This window comes from Genypterus blacodes, unplaced genomic scaffold (assembly GCF_046128005.1).
Source record: "Genypterus blacodes isolate CSIRO-AG114 ecotype Tasmania unplaced genomic scaffold, CSIRO-AGI_Gbla_v1 ptg000234l_1, whole genome shotgun sequence".
In the NCBI taxonomy this organism is placed as follows: Eukaryota; Metazoa; Chordata; class Actinopteri; order Ophidiiformes; family Ophidiidae; genus Genypterus; species Genypterus blacodes.
The window spans coordinates 243,651-259,453 of record NW_027467032.1 but is presented as its reverse complement, the minus strand read 5'-3'; the positions used below and the strand labels follow the sequence as shown (position 1 = coordinate 259,453).

General features: G+C 45.1%; 2 protein-coding genes across 3 annotated transcripts; both read left to right on the top strand.

Annotated features, from left to right (window-relative positions):
* Positions 1-1,937: 1,937 nt before the first annotated feature.
* Positions 1,938-5,738, top strand: emc10 (ER membrane protein complex subunit 10). Of its 2 annotated transcripts, XM_076170952.1 has the most exons (8): positions 1,938-2,089; positions 2,236-2,302; positions 3,077-3,189; positions 3,416-3,529; positions 3,698-3,882; positions 4,094-4,187; positions 4,798-4,897; positions 5,421-5,738. In XM_076170952.1, the coding sequence occupies exons 1-7, from the start codon at positions 1,994-1,996 to the stop codon at positions 4,882-4,884; spliced, it is 756 nt and encodes a 251-aa protein (XP_076027067.1). In that variant the 5' UTR covers positions 1,938-1,993; the 3' UTR covers positions 4,885-4,897; positions 5,421-5,738. The 2 variants fall into 2 exon arrangements, with proteins under 2 accessions (XP_076027067.1, XP_076027066.1); XM_076170951.1 differs by lacking the exon at positions 4,798-4,897.
* A 4,773-nt stretch (positions 5,739-10,511) lies between these two features.
* Positions 10,512-15,712, top strand: LOC143016568 (tripartite motif-containing protein 16). Its single transcript, XM_076170963.1, has 5 exons — positions 10,512-10,533; positions 14,172-14,198; positions 14,289-14,351; positions 14,647-14,786; positions 15,006-15,712. The coding sequence occupies exons 1-5, from the start codon at positions 10,512-10,514 to the stop codon at positions 15,408-15,410; spliced, it is 657 nt and encodes a 218-aa protein (XP_076027078.1). The 3' UTR covers positions 15,411-15,712.
* Positions 15,713-15,803: the final 91 nt, after the last annotated feature.

The window sequence follows — 15,803 nt, the reverse complement described above, 5'->3', positions numbered from 1 at the left end:
GGCAAACATTCTTAAAGTCCGTGTCAGCACTTTGATGCTGAAACGTTAAAATGATGGATGAGTTTCACATGCATCCAAAAAAAATTTCTGGCTGGTCAACAAAACTTTCCAGCCAGGATCAAGCGTCTCACATAAATCAAAGAAGATTACTTGGGCACTGCTCACTATGGTTGAGTCTTCAACTTTGTGGCACTTGTGGCCACACCTCGACCGCCGATGTTGCAGCAGCCATTGTGACGGTCAAAGCACCTGTTTTGACCTCATGACAAGAAGTTCAACAAGCGTGAAACTGGAGAAAGGAGTGACTAGAAAGAAGCCGCTAAGCTGGCCAAAACTAGATCCGGGATCTAATGCTGAGGCCCGCCGATTCTGGTCCCGCAGTGCCAACATGCCGGAGCCTCTGCCGGCTAAACCTGTTGAGCTGAGGGAACGCTGCTAACGAACCAAGCGGCAGAAGCTCATCCCTGCAAACCCCTATTGAGGAGCGTGTAGTGCAGTAACACTGGAGAGGCAAAATGGCAAATTTCATACACCAGGAAACTGAAACCAATCAAATTGTGCAATTTAGTGTGGTGGCATGTGAGTGTGTTTAGTCACAGAAACCCATAAAGCACATCATGGCTGTCTGGGGTGTGATCAGTACTGCTCACTAATTGTTTGAACCCATTACATCTGTTCACACTGTGTTGCAATATGTGTTCATCTGATCGTATGTGAGCGGCTCTGGAAACTGAGCCGCGTTTCAAACATGGTCAGGTGACATACGTATGGGATCATCTTGTAAAGTGCATCCCCGGCTGCTTTAAACAACCTCCTCCTCAACTCTTTCTTTACAGCACGCCACAGAGTCACTGCAGTCCTCTTTTCCAAATACAAATATGTGTTTTTTTAGTAGCTGTTGATGTTTCCCACTGATAAAAGCAAATGTGAGCCGGGAAGGGAAACCGAATCACATGGGGTCACCAGGGACGCATTTGAGGCGCATCCTGACAGCAGATGTGAACAGCAGTCGATCTCAGCTGGATCTGTATACAATATGGATACAAAACACTCTGATCTGGGCCATGGAGAGCAGTGCAGCAGCAGCAGCTCTGTCCCACGTGATTCAGTGTGTATTTGCTTAAAAGGACTTTGGTAGACGAAACCCAGGTAGAGTTAGAGCACAGATTTGGTAAAACATTTATTTACCAAGCAAAACATGAATAAAACCCTCTTCAACATGGAAGAACATGAATATTTTGTGTTTAGCTGATATCTGAGGTGGGGTGAGAGGAAGGTTTGGTACATTTTCTTGTCTCTTAGCGCCCTCTGCTGGCACTGGATGTGTCGGTGCAGCCATAACCCAGATGCTGATGTTCAGAGCTGTCAGTCCAGGCTGAAGCTTTTATGTTGGCTTACATGTTATTCACATAATGTGCGCTGACTGACAGATATCAAACCCTTTAATCTAATGTAGACAGCTACTTCTTTATTCTATAAACTGGGCTGTACAGATAATTGAACCATGGTGTCTGTGGTGTCAAATTTAAGGACTCAATAACAACTACCAAAGCTGAGCTGTTACAACAGCTGCATCCTTCAGATGTTAGTCACTCTGTCACTTGAACAGACAAAGAAGCGTCATATAAGTTAGGTTGCCTATAGTGGCAATGGACAGCAATAATAGACAAGGCAGGATGGTGATGCTATCGAAATGCTGTGAAGCTGAACTGTCAACGAAAATATGCAAGTAAATATAAATGAGCAGCTCATCACTCATCGGGTTTAATGAGAAAAGTATGTAATGTAAACTCATCCAAGGTATGTAAACTTTATTCTTCTATTCGTATCGTTCTTGTTCTCTCCTTGCACTAAAATGCAATTTGAATGTGTACTTCAAATATCACCGTTAAAAAATTTTATTATTGCGATCTTATTCTGAAAATACATATCGGAAGTGTAGGAGTTGCAATAGCTAGCTTGGCGTTGTCTTCCGGTTCTCATTTCTCTCAACATGTCCTCTTTAATGTCGCTATTTAGACCTACAGTTGTGCTCACTGTATTGTTTTTAGCATGTACGAATTTTGTGCGTTGTAATAACGGCAGACGGGTAAGTGCAAAATCCAAATTTACTTTTAATTTAACATTATACTCGACGCTGCACCTGCTAAATAGCCGGTGTGAGCTAAAGCTACACGCCTTTCACTAGCTAACTGCTAACCGCTAACGCCGCACCAATGTCGTGTTTGTTCCCAGCCTGGCGATGCTCTGGACACCGAGTTTAGCGGCTTCTCTGTCCCTCTGGAACATTCGTTTGAAGTCGGTGAGTATCGGTCACCGTAACCGTATTACCGTAGTAACAGTATCGGTCTTGTTATTGATAATGAATGTGAGCTAACTTAACTAGCGCGCAGCGATATGGACCGGAGTCATCTACAGGACCTTAAACAACGGAAATGTAAATACTGTAATAAAAACAAATATTTGAGCTGATTGACAAGTTCTGAGCTGGGAATAGAAAGATCTGCGTCAAGTTGTTCATAGGCCTGGTGCTCTTCTGATCAGCCTGAACCCTTGGCTGGACTAATGTTTTGGCAATATGCCTCAATGTGAATAGATGTTGACCTACATCATGGATCTTACAGGGTTGGGGTCAACTCCCTCCCACATGCGCTTGATGTGTTACATGTTATATTACTTCCTTAAGAATCTGAGAGCCCCTGTTCTCTTCCTTGTGTGTCAGGCTCAGGACTTTTCAATCAACCCCTGCTTATAACAGCCAATTACAGATGTTTTTTATTCTTGGTAGATGATGTGGTTATTTCTTTCAGACATTTAGGAATGTGAATTTGTGTGAATTGCCTATTTGCCGTAACTGTTTTCTCTTTTCTGATCATCGATTGATCAGAAAAGAGAAGTTGGATTTTTCAGATTCACTTAAATGAATAAACCTGTATGCTTAATACTCCTATAAGCTACGCATGTTTTGTCACATGTTTGTGTGTGTTCTCTGTAGACTTTGCTGCATGATTAGTTACAGCATGTTAATCCATCCATTGATCACACGTGTCTGTTTCTGTTTTCTGTCTCCCCTCAGATGATGTGGCAAAGTTCCGGGTGCGCGGCGCTCTGGTGTTGAAAGCCGGACGGGAGCCGAGCGTCTCGCTGAGCCAGAACCAGCTCTCTGAGGAAGACAGGGCCAAACTGAAGGTGAGAGATGACAAAGGGGGGAGGACAGACAGCTTCCGTAACCTGAACGTGTCCAATACGGGACACGTTTCCAAGACTGGAACGATCGACTACTGGTGCCTCAGTAATTGTTGGCGTAATTTGAACGCTAAGGCAACACACGGTGCTGATGGAGTCTGGATTCTGTATTGAGCAGCTCTTTCTATATTCCCTCATGTGTTCATTCTGTGGGTGTATTTGTTCACAGGAAGTGGCGGCGGTGGATGGTCTCTACAGGATCCGAGTGCCTCGAGTTTTCCTGCAGGCGGAGAGGCAGACGGAGCGGCAAATGGAAGGTTACCTCACGGCGTTCGTCAGAGCCGTATGTACTTTCACTCAACTATTCAGGATTATTATGAGAGTAGAAATTCACTTGCAGCTATGTAAGATCCTGTTAAACATCATTTGGATGTAATGAATCGTTGTTGTGGCGGCGCACCTGGCCGTGCGAGGAGAGGGAATCCTCTACTGATTGTGGTCTGATCCTCAGTGTGCCATGGTGGAGTCCCATCTGAGCGACGTTGTCAGTCTGCACACCGACGTCTCCGGCTACCTGATCGGCGTCTCCATAGTGACGCTGCCCGGAGCCTGCAGGGGCTCCGAGGTTGAGGACGAAGTGGATCTGGAAGTGTTCAACACCACGCTCAGCATCATGGCTCCCACCACCGCCCCCGGGTCGGTGCTTTACCTCCCTGTTGTGTTTGTTGAGCTTCTCCTTTTTGTGTTTGGTCTTCTGTCGCACTTTGATGCCAGACTGTTAGATGTCACTACCTCTGGAGTAAAGCAAACCTCCCTGAACGTTGCTGCCTTTCAGATGCTCCTTCCTTCATTAGCTTTGTGTCTTTGTTTTTTTTAACACTAATTGCTCTTTGTTGTCTTCTTTCAGACCTGAGACGGCTTTGTTCCTCGAAAGAATGAAACTGGAAATTGAGAAGAAAGGAAAGAATCCACAGGAGCAGAAATCCTTCTTTGCTAAATATGTAAGCATCATCCCAAACACTGCTGAACACTCAGGCAGTAGATATTGTGTCTTTATTTACTCAGTGTGCTCTGATCTTTCAGCCTGTGCATTTTTGATGAATAAGTGAACATGCATGTGTAACTGATCTTCTTTGCTCCACTACGACCACCGAGAAGGATCTTGAATGCTCAAAGCATGTGTGTGTGTCTCATTGATGCTCCACATATTTAGTGGATTTGTGCATATCTTTTGTATTTCCTGTCTTGATGTATTACTGTGAGCTTCCCGTCGCTCTCCTTTGAGCCCTGGGCACGATGTGAGACGCAGCTCTGTGTGCTCATGACCTCCTACTTGCCCTACCAGGTCTTTCAAAGGCTCAGTTCCTGTTTTAATTTAGATAAAACAACAGTAGATAATCAACCTCTGAGCACACAAGCTCCAGTATTCCCTGGCAACCCCGCTCTGCCCTGGTCCTGTCCGGTCCGGTCCGGTCCGGTCACTGGGCCGGACACTTTGATAATTACTGTGCTGTATCATGCTGTGTTCAGTGACCTGTGTTGACTCTGTGTGGACTCTGCTGTTCGTTCTCCTGTGAACCCGTATTGACCCGGTGCTGTGCTGTGTTCCAGTGGTATTTGATTCTCGGAGGTGCAATCTTCCTCATGGTCAGCAATTCGGCACAGCCCCCAGCAGGGGGAGCCAGAGAGCAGAGCTGATACCCGCTACTAAGTACTGTGTCTCACTTGTGGCTTACTCTCTCTCCTCCCTCTGTCGAGTTAGAGATTTTAACTTTTAAAGCAACACCACTAACTAAAGCCTACACACCATCCACCTTCCATTTGTTTCCTCCTTTCCACTCAGATCTCATCCAGGATCAAAGCCAAAGACATTTCAGACTGATGAATACAAAGATCTCCAGTGTTTCAAATATAATAATCTGCAGAGAAGAAGATGAATTTCTGGTCAGAGGAAATGCTGGAAATGCAAAACCGCCAAGATGCTTCCACTTTGTGTTCAGTGTGCAAATGTTTTTGGTGTTTGACCTTGAGATGTCCCCTTTCTTCTGCAGTCTCAGATCCACCTTTACCACTTTCCTTACTTTCCTTCTGGTCTGTTTAGATATTGAATCTAATCTGAGGTGATCAGACAGGTGTAGTTGGTTTGAGATCTGAGTGATCAAAGTTGATGAGTTGGCTTGAACACGACAATGTCACTCTACTCAGCTCTGTCTCTCTTTCTTCTTCTCCTCCAGTGGATGTACATCGTGCCTCTGGTTCTCTTCCTCATGATGTCTGGAGCTCAGGACCAGTCAGGCGGAGGAGGCGGTGGCGGAGCGGCCAACGGAGGTGGCCGATGATCACCACGCCAACGTGGTTTGTTTTTTGTTTTTGTTCTCTCTGTGGACGCTTGTCAGACAATAATTCTCTAGAACAGAATCTAATTGCTGTACATAATGCTGTTGAAGGAAGATGCACTGCTGTCACACAGGGCAGAGACGTTTCCTGCAGGTGTCGCCTCAAAGACACATTTTTAATACTAATGTGAAAATAAAGTATTTATTACTACCTGACTTCTGTGCATGAGCGTTGATTTGCTCAGAAACATTTCCCCGTGTCTCCACTAGAGGTCTTCTTTGATCCCGAGTCTGAGGTTTACAAGCAGGGCTGCTGCACTGAGCCAATCATCAAAGGAGCTTTTGAGGTATTTAGAGGTAAAATCCTGTCAATGACCAATTTATTTACTTTTTCAGGCTATAAAGCACCACAACAGTGTTTCTCACTAATGGTGACCGCCAGAGTCAAGTTGGGTTTATTTATGTAGTCTAATATTCCATTCAGTGTCTCAAAGGGCTTTACAGGCTCGCAAAACAAACAGCTCCCAGCCCGACGCTCTCTAGAGGGGAAAACTCCCTACATGAGGAAAAACTGAAGAAACCCACAGGGAGGCAAATCAAAGAGATTCTCTCATCTCACACACCCAGGTGTCCTGCAGGAGCTGGGAGTGAGAACATGCAGGAGAATAAATACGACTCTGTTCCCTGCAAATATAAAATATGAGTCCAGACATTTCAGCTGTTTTTCTGCTTTTTGGTTGACTTCATTGCAGTAACCTAACCTCAGTTCACCTCAACTCCTCATCAGAAATCGGAGAGAACCATTGCAGAGAAACTAACGCCTCCATGTTATTCCGCTGAAGCTTCTTACATTTGTTGTTTAGCCAAGCGATCAGAGGCAAACACTGGAAATTTAATTCCTGAATAAGCTCAGCAGAAAGGGGAGAACGCAGCCTCGCATCACACAGGCAACCCTAACCAAAGGTCAGCGCTCTGCCCGTGGTCCCACTCTTCCCCTGCCCATTTTTGGGAGCTAATGTGAACCTATGTTTCTTTTGCTCGATCTAGCCGTGTATTTATAATCATGAGTCAGGGATAAAGCTCACACATCCGCAGCAATGCGGCTTCGGAAAACAGAATGTCCCAAAATCCCTTTGTCAACATGGCCAATCCTCTTCTCTCTGTCAGTCTGTCAGTCTGTCTGTTTTTAGTGCCCGTGTATCTCTGAGGAATATCCTCTTATTTTAGGAGGCTCAGCGCCGAGCATCAACACTTCACTGCCCTCTGGCCCGTCCAATCACCAGCTAGGCTTTTCTCAGAAGGACTCCGCGAGTCACACAGACGCCCTCCTGCCCTCCCTCCGCCTCCTCACTCAGGCGACCCCCACCCGCAGGCCGCCTCCTGCCGTCATGCAGCAACATGGGGGATAAGGTGATAAGAACAGCTGAGGGAAAGAAGAGAGTTTGAATGGAGCGAGCCAAATGATAGAAGTCATTTGTTTGTAAAGGGATCTGCATCTGTCAAGAGGGGGCAAAGGTTGGAAGCCAAGAAAGACACTTGTGGTCAATCCATGTGTTTTCCACCAGAACAGGACCCCACCCCCCCACCCATGACTGAACAGGACAAGAGGAGCAGCAACTCCTTCCAAATTCTCTGCTATGTTCACAAATTTGACGGTCAAAACCAACGATTCAGGGGAGATCAATCAACCTCAGGATAGCTCAGTTCTTTGTTAATGCCCCATGAAGCTAGGGGACATCAGTAGGAATGGCATAGAATGCAAAAACATATCCGTCTGTCACCAAGCACAGAATAGATCGGGAGGCCATTACAGTCTATTAATCATCTAATAATGACTGAAAACTCATCTATCAGATCCAACATCCAAGTAAACATGCCAATGCCAGAACTTAAATAACTGAATAATAACTAAATATGGCAGTCGGAGTAAACAACAACAAACAAGAAGAGAGTCAGGGGCCACATACCTCCACCAAGGACGAGTAGGACTTATTATTATGATTGAATCTAGACTGCTAGAGTGTACAAGTGTGGCTTATTATTGTCAGCATCATCGTCATCATCATCATCATCATCAACATATCAGGTCTTCTTTGAGGCCTTTGAGCCTGGACTCTGACACAGCCAAGAGGTTCTCTGACATCAGGACTTAACAACTCTGCAGTGTAACTCCATGCCAGGCCCTGAAGTGCTTTAAAAGTTAACAAGAACGCGTTCAAAATCAATTCTGAAATAAACAGACGGCCGTTATAGGAACTGTGAATGTGAACGTTCACAGTTAAATGCCTGATTGCTTGTTGTACAGTCTGGAGTAAATCTGTTTAAACCTTTTATGATTCAGACAGGAAATTAAAAGCTAGTGAAAGTGTTCTGACAGTAACTAACAGGATCTGATACATTGTTGGTGGTAATGTTTCCACAAATTGAAATCGCATTCCTCATAAATCCCATTGCTCGCTGCCACACAGAGGATGCCAAAGGGGATAAACATTCAATTCATCCTGTGATACAGACAGGAACTCCCAAAGCTTTACTGTCCTCTTCCTGTTTGTTATCATAAAGCAAAACTGCACATTGCAGTGCTGATGTACTCAATAAAATGCAACATAGAGGCCAATGGAGGCTGTAAATCAAGCCCACATCATGAGCGCAGTAAAGATGTATTGATACCATAACGCTATGCATCATACCTTTAAAGTTAAGATTACAGTGTTTATGTAATTCCAGTAACATGGAAAGAGCAGGATAGGGTAGCAGTGTAACAGAACGGAGAAAACAACATGGGGGAGAGGAGGGAGTTTACATACATGAAACAAGCTGCCGCTGGCATCGCACTGCTTACTCATAAATCTCATGGCTCACTGTTGCTTAGAGACTGCCAGTGTCACCATGACACTATGTGCAAAACCGGGACCCCCCTCCCAGCCCCCTCTTTGTGACATCTCGTGATTTAGGAGCAGTTATGGGGTTTATGTTGCACTAAAGCCGCGGGAGGCATGTTGATTTTGGCCTGTCGTTTTCACGCTGTAAATCACGACATCCTAACTTTGCACGCCGTATAAAAGACGCTTGGCCATGATACAACACAGTAAAATCCCAATTACCTCATCTCCTTTGCAAGGCACATGTCTAGTAGTATCACTAAATGACAAATGACAGTAGTTTCAGCGCCTTCGCTCACTCTCGCTCTGGGCAGAAACGAGAGGAACGGAGCACCTGGCTTGTCAATCAGAGGACAGCCAAGAAAAGTCCAAGGGGAACTCAAATGCATCACATCAGGCCTTCACAGATTAAAGCTTTGCACTTGTATCCCTCGCGGCTGATCATGGTACACATTCTACCATGCCTCTAGCATGTAAACATGTAATGAAGTAACACGATCGGACGTCTGCATGTAGCGTATATTGCAGAGTAATCATGGTCCATATGATGTTTTGCACAACATCTAAAGGTCATAGTGAAACAGTCTTCGCTAAAAGCAGTGGGCAGTGAGGTGTTGGAACTTATTTTAATTCCTCACGCTGAATATATCAGTTATCATAGGAGCCGGGGCTAAGCTCTGGTTACATTTAATTAAAATTCTTCCTCTAACAGCACGAGTCCACAAACGGGGATCCACAGAAACATTTCCTCGTGACAGGGGGTTATTTGGTATTATAGAGTATCATTTAAGACCTGCTAATTAAGGAAACACTCCAGTCTGGGAGGTTAAAAATAGAGTGTGTAAAGACACACACGTTTCTATGTTAAATACTCGTTTATACAAATCTGTTATTTTACATTGTGTATTTCTTGTTCTACTGAGCTTATTCTGGCAGTCAGCATCGCATATAATAAATCCGAAATCGCAAATTTTTCCACTGCATGATAAATCTGGGACCTTCACATTGATGATTGTTCAGCGCATGTTGATTCCGGAGGACTGAAAAAACTGAAACTAAAGGAATTGATTTCCTAGATTTGTGCCAAATTTTCTGCGATTTTCCTCTGTTTGTAGTGATTGTTTATATTTTAGACCCTTAAAAAAAAGTCAAGAAACGCTGTGCCAGGCCAGCTTAAAAACAGATTTGCACCTCATTTCTAGGATCCATTCACACCAACAAAGAGCGACTCATTTCACTGCCATGATAAATGGAAGAGCTTGCTCACAAACAAGCTCTTAGACTTTTGCTTATGTCAACAGATCCGAAAGTTCAAGGCCACTGCAATAACACGAGCACATCTATAGTCGGAATACACTGAAACCTTCAATGTTTGAACAACAAATGCAGGAATGAACTCCTCCACACGGACAGTAGTGTAAGTACAAACGGAATACGCACAGAACACGGAAACATTTGCAAACACGGTGTAGTTACAAGTTATTTTCCAGCTCTGACTACACCCACAGTTCCGTGCACTTTAGCACAAGTTCACTGCCAGAAGTGCACTTACAGCAGCAGCTGCTGATTGATGGGCTCTGATACTGATGACAGCTCTCCAGTAACTAGCTGGCTGCCGTCAACGCTGACCACCATCGAAACCACCAGCACCACCTTCTACATTAGCATAATTTCGAGAAATACCCCCAAGGCGGCTGCAGAATCATCTTACCTTTCGTTGATAAGGGTTATACGAGTGTAAGCCCCTCTCATATGAACCCGTTTGTCAAATTTGGGGCGTGTACCTCGTGCACCTGCTCAGTCCATGTGTAAGCAAATGTGCGTGCATACTTGGGATATACTGAGTATTCGCTTGTGTCCATCTATCTGATCCCTAGAACGGATCATTGAAGTCACAGGAGTTTCACATGACAGGTCCATCCCTTTGGGTAGCCATTACATCCAACCAAAATGTATCCACATTCCCTCCACCCCACCCCCCCCAACCCCCCCGTGCCCCCCTCCCCACTCATCTGGAAGTTAATAAGAGTGTTCCTCCAGAGACGCTCCGTCAGTATCACAAAGACCTTTGAGTTGTTTGATGCCAAACAGTAGCACCAAGGGAACCATGCCTGTGCCCAAGAAAGCAGGTAAGAGACCGTCCTCGCCTGGGTCCCTCTGGGCCAATATATTGTATGTGCCATATGATTGAAGGCATCATTTTCCATTGAAACCAATTCACGTCCACTGAATACAGGTAAGTTCTGGTAAGTCGTACTTACATGCCTCATAACACAGCAAAGGAGATGGCGTTAGTAGCTGTATTCTTTTGTAACAACACGTTTTTGCTGTACAGAACTCCCATCTTACTCATAAAAGCCGTCTTTCTTTAGCTATTCTGATTAACGCTCCTGTCAGTCAAATTCCACACGGCGCCTTGATGTTCTTGTTCGGTTTTTTTTTAGCATTTTACTGGACAAAGTGTGAGGCTGCATGTTGAGATAGAACTTATCGCTCATCGCTTGTCACGGATTAATTGCATATTTATGCCCGTATGATTTATGATGTCTCGAATGCCGTTAACTCTCTAGTGTTCCGTCCCCTCCTGCTGACCGTCGATGCTTCTCAGCCCGGTGCCAAATATATGTCCTCACGTCAGGTTTTGCCAGCTCTCTTTTACTCACAGCAACTTTACCACAGCATCAGAGGGCACGGAAGAGGCTTGCGTTGTCCGTTCTGCATTTGCGCTCACTGTTGCTGAATTCCTTTCAATGTCACAACCTTTCCTGCCTGTGGCGCTTCTCAGATTTCCGACTTTCTCTTTCTAAGCAAAGTGACACGCGTGCCTTCGCTTCGCTTTCTGTCGCCTTCTTAATGCTTAATTCCATATGTCGTCCCGTAGGACTTGTCATATGCTTCCACTGGGTTTTGTTCAATAATTGCATGAATAACTAAGACAAGCCATTAGCAGAACCTAATGCTGCTAAACTCTCCTCTGGCAGCTGTAGTAATGAAGTGTGAAAAGCTGCACAGTAATCCAGGTCCCAAAATGTTTAAGCGCCTACCTTGGTTTTATTTATGGCTCTTTGATTGTGCCGTTATGTAACATATGAAGCTACCAGCCACCGTGCTTAAAAATTCTCTTTAACCAGAATTATTACCATTGAACGTTCACGCATTGTCTCGATCATCTCCAGGTTGTGCAGTTACGACACACTCCTCCTCTCACCTGATATCTATTTCCTATGAAACCTTCATCCATCATCTTCACCATGTGTTGCCTTCCATCGTCCATCTCCATTTCACGTGTTTGCTCATCATCCCCTCTCCAGGCTGCTAGCCAGGGGGTCCTGACACTTGACAGGAACCAGAGGGATGGGTTTGGGTGCGGGCCACCTCTCCTCATCTCTCTGCCTCCTCTTCTCACTGTCAGAGGCTCTTCTCGTCTTGCTGTCTCAGTGGGATGTTCTGAACATGATCAGGCAGATCGTGCTGTCATGCTGTAACTAGAATTTGGGGAGAAAGATAGTCTGCCTCTACATCGTCCAAAACAAACTTCTTTCTCGCTTTGGTCAACTAAATCTAAAGTCTGTCCATATGACTTTCTTAGCGTAGATCTACTTGTATATCAAAGACCTGAGATCTGAGCTCCAACAGCTGCTACTCGAGTACCTCATCAAGCCCTTCACTCAAACTGCAGTATTTCCCACCCATTCTGTGAAAACCATCGAGCTGTCACATCTCGCATCGCCCCATCCTCATACTGCTAGTCTGGCATCTCACGCCAAGGTCAGCTCGAGGTGTTCCCTCCATTTCACTCAGATGGAAGCTGGGAGCTTATTTGCGGTTGTAAAGTTGTGAAGACGACTTCATTTACAGTGTAGTGTTCCTCTAATCCCTCTGCGTGCTGACTCTCTGATTCCTCTTAAAGCCTGGGGCACCATGCCGCCAGGCTTTTTTTTTCATCGTGTCCCCGTCTCACCTGCTTTTTTATGGAGGAGGTCGAGGAAGAGAGAGACAGGTTCCATCTGTAAACAGTGTCTTTCTGTGCCACCGACATTCAACGACGACTGCGCGACCTTCAATCTGTCCCTAGGTCTTCGCTCAAATCTGTCCTCCCTGCATCAGCTGTCCAGCTTTATGTACACACACACACACACACACAGTCACGATGTACACGCGCCGTCTAACCCAATAAAGACAAACTCCAACCTGCTATGTAATGGGATCCTAAGCCTCAGTAGGAACTAATTAACATCTGTGCATTCCAAATCAATTAGCAGTGGATGTGGAAGGATAATTGTGTTGAACATAATGGTCCCCAGCTCAGCAGTAATACACAAAGGATCATAACTGGCTCTATACAGTATTTATAGCTTTTTAATTGTGTGTTTGGGGCTTGTAAGGATTTCTACACGGATCTACAACAAATTAAACGTCTGAACAGTCGCATTCTGGCGTCCTCGCCCCCGCTTTGCATCCCATTAGCTACGCTCTCAGTATGTAGCCACAACAGTCCAGCGCAAGCAAACCCCTCTGATTGGCTCAGACTGTCACACACATCCCATGTTTGCATTCGGCACCCGTTCGTCCTGGTGGTTGACGGGCAGCAGGCGTCTTCCAAACCAGACTGGAGAGTTTCCACTGGCTTGGTCGTGTCACAGAGGGAAGTCAGAGTTTGGAACTGCAAATTGTCAATTAAAGTGAAACCACATGAAAACAATTTGGCATACCAAAATAGGAAAGCATAAATTGACTATCTGTGAAAGGTTTTATGGGAGAATTGCTAACTTGATTGTTATTTGGGAGAAGGAAGCTGATCAGACTGCTACTAAATTTGAAACTTTTGTTGATTTGAAAAGTTTTTTGCTCAACAACGAAAACATCACTTTTCCTGGACGAAAGTGAACCAGGCCCCTTTAATTTAGAATAAAAAGACAAATGACAACTAATATACTGGGGAAATACCATCAAAGCTTTAACGAAAATATCCAAAGGAGGCAAATGTGTGGGTGAAAATGATGCGGAAAACTTCATATGATGAAATGATGCAGCCAAATTATAAGCAAACGTGTGTGTGTGTAATCAGCCCCACCCTCTTGAGACTATAGGACAATCTCAATTGGAAGTCTCCTTTTATGGACTTAAGGCCCTGAAGAAACGGTCAAATCAAATGCACGCGCTGATGTAATTCTCTGACAGATGAGTAAGAATTATGAGGTTTGGGTTGTCTGTGTGAAAAATGAGATGCGTAACTGGAGCAGCACAGAGCCACCCAGGATGGCTGATGGCCAAACACACCCAGGTGTTCAATCGCCGTTTTCTCAGAACGCGAGCAAGTTATGGAAGTGGAGGACGAAGAAAGAAACAGAGATTATACCCACCAGCCTCGGGATGAGACAGCTGAGACAAACATGTTGCACACAGAGTGTATTCTTAGAATTGAGGGACTCCCGCTGTCAGGGGGCAGTGATGTGTTTCCTTCACAAATACACGCTCGGGCCTTCAGAGTTCCCGATGCTGAAACCCAAACCGCGACTGTCAGAACGAGGAAATACTTGAATCAGCACTGAGAGAGGGCGAGAGGGAGAGAGAGAGAGAGAGAGAGAGAGAGACGACCCCACAAAGGACACATGTATCCCTCCAGTGTGTGTGTGTGTGTGTCGCAAGAGCAGCAGATTTACTGCAGACGTATGAAGACACCTGGATGGTTGTGAAAGACGCTATGGAGCCGCACGTTTGTTGTCTGATGGGCCTAAAAGTAACGTTTCATCCTTTTATGTTACAGGAGGAAAAAGCGGCGGAGCCCCACAAGGTAAAGATGCAAACAGGAAGTGTCTCACTGTGAACTGTTAACATGATGTGTTTGTTTGTGACATGTTGTTTCTCATCTGTGTAACCCTAGAAAAGGTGCCCGCATATGAGCCAAACATCCCTGAGCCGACCAGCAGGGCAGACTTCATGAAGCGTGAGTGATCAAGAGCCGAGAAGATTTATGTGACAATCAAAATCATTTATCGACTATAACTGAAGTTGTACTGAACTTTTTGAAGTGGAATTTAATCATGTTGGACTCTAATTCTGATTTCTATCCTGAATTCAACACAATTTTCAGTAAATTCCCTAAAAAAAAAGAAAGTTCTAAATTGTCAAAGCAAAAATCAAATTGTTCAAATATTTTTGGAAAAGACAAAATAGACACAATATTTAGTAGTCATATTCATGTATTTTCTTATTATCGTCTCTCTCTCTCTCTCTTACAGATTGGTTACCACTTGCTTTGGATGATAAAACTGCGCAGAAGCTCTTATGGATCTCGGAGGGTGCGAGCAAAGTGGCCCGCACCACAGACGCAGTGTGTCCCTATCCCAACAGGCCTGATAGATACGAACACTCACCGCAGGTGGGCCACAGCTACAGTTTGGGCTGTGATCACTTAGACTTTATGTTTTTTGGCTTGAGAAATCTGCTCTATACCTTTAATGTCCTCTAAGTAGGAATTCATAAGGGGCTTCAGTTCAGTTCTTTCACTCAAGTGTGAATAAGAACACAGTTCTGGGTTTAGGGTTGAATCCTCCAGAGCACATCTGGACCTGTGTGTGTGTCTTCTCTCTTTCTTCAGGTCCTGTGTAAGGAAGGGCTGCTGGGATATCGGGGCTACTGGGAGGTCGATTACGACGGCTGGGTGGTGATGGGGGTGGTGGGCGAGACCTCGCCCCGGAAAGACCAGGACGGGCCCTGCGGCATCGGGGAGAACGACAAATCCTGGGGTGCCGGCTGGTCTGGATCCTGCTACCAAGTCTGGCACAACGGCGAGAACGTGGACGTGGAGCTCCCCCTCGGGTCCACCATGGGCGTCTATGTCGACCATCCCGCCGGCATCGTCAAATTCCTGCTGGTTGAGGGAGACGCTGAGAAGGAGGTGCGTCTAATTCATAAGTTCAAAGCCAACTTCAAGGAGAAGGTTTTCCCCGGGTTCTGGGTCGGTACTAATTCATTCTGCCTCATCAAGAAGAACGATCAGTGACATCCAATCAGAAGCAGGCAGAGGAAAGGGGGGGGTCAAGTTCATGTGATGCAAATTCAAGAAGGTGATACGAACGCTTCAGATGTTTAGGGAACAAGTGTAAAGCAGGATGAAGCACGGGAGCTTTGCATCATGATGCAACTGTAGATTTTGTTTGCTTTCATTGATGCATGAGGTAAAGTTTGTGCGTTTCATATTATATCCACAAATGCCAAATTATTATTGTTTATGTACGTTATTTAAGTTAGGAACATTAGACGAAGTTCCTGTGCATTTTTGTTACACAGAGATCTTTGCATGTGTTGGAGTGCTTGAGCTTGTATCTTTTTCTATGTCAGGTGTAGCCAATAAATCTAAACCTTATGTTACTGCAGAGCCTCAGTCTGTTCTTCT

Excerpts from the sequence above, each read along its gene's own strand:
- emc10 (XM_076170951.1), top strand. The coding sequence starts at position 1,994 with ATGTCCTCTTTAATGTCGCTATTTAGACCTACAGTTGTGCTCACTGTA. Across the intron at positions 3,190-3,415 it reads AAGACAGGGCCAAACTGAAG|GAAGTGGCGGCGGTGGATGG; the intron begins GTGAGAGATGAC and ends ATTTGTTCACAG. Across the intron at positions 3,530-3,697 it reads TCACGGCGTTCGTCAGAGCC|TGTGCCATGGTGGAGTCCCA; the intron begins GTATGTACTTTC and ends TCTGATCCTCAG.
- LOC143016568 (XM_076170963.1), top strand. The coding sequence starts at position 10,512 with ATGCCTGTGCCCAAGAAAGCAG. Across the intron at positions 10,534-14,171 it reads GCCTGTGCCCAAGAAAGCAG|GAGGAAAAAGCGGCGGAGCC; the intron begins GTAAGAGACCGT and ends TTTATGTTACAG. Across the intron at positions 14,352-14,646 it reads CAGGGCAGACTTCATGAAGC|ATTGGTTACCACTTGCTTTG; the intron begins GTGAGTGATCAA and ends TCTCTCTTACAG.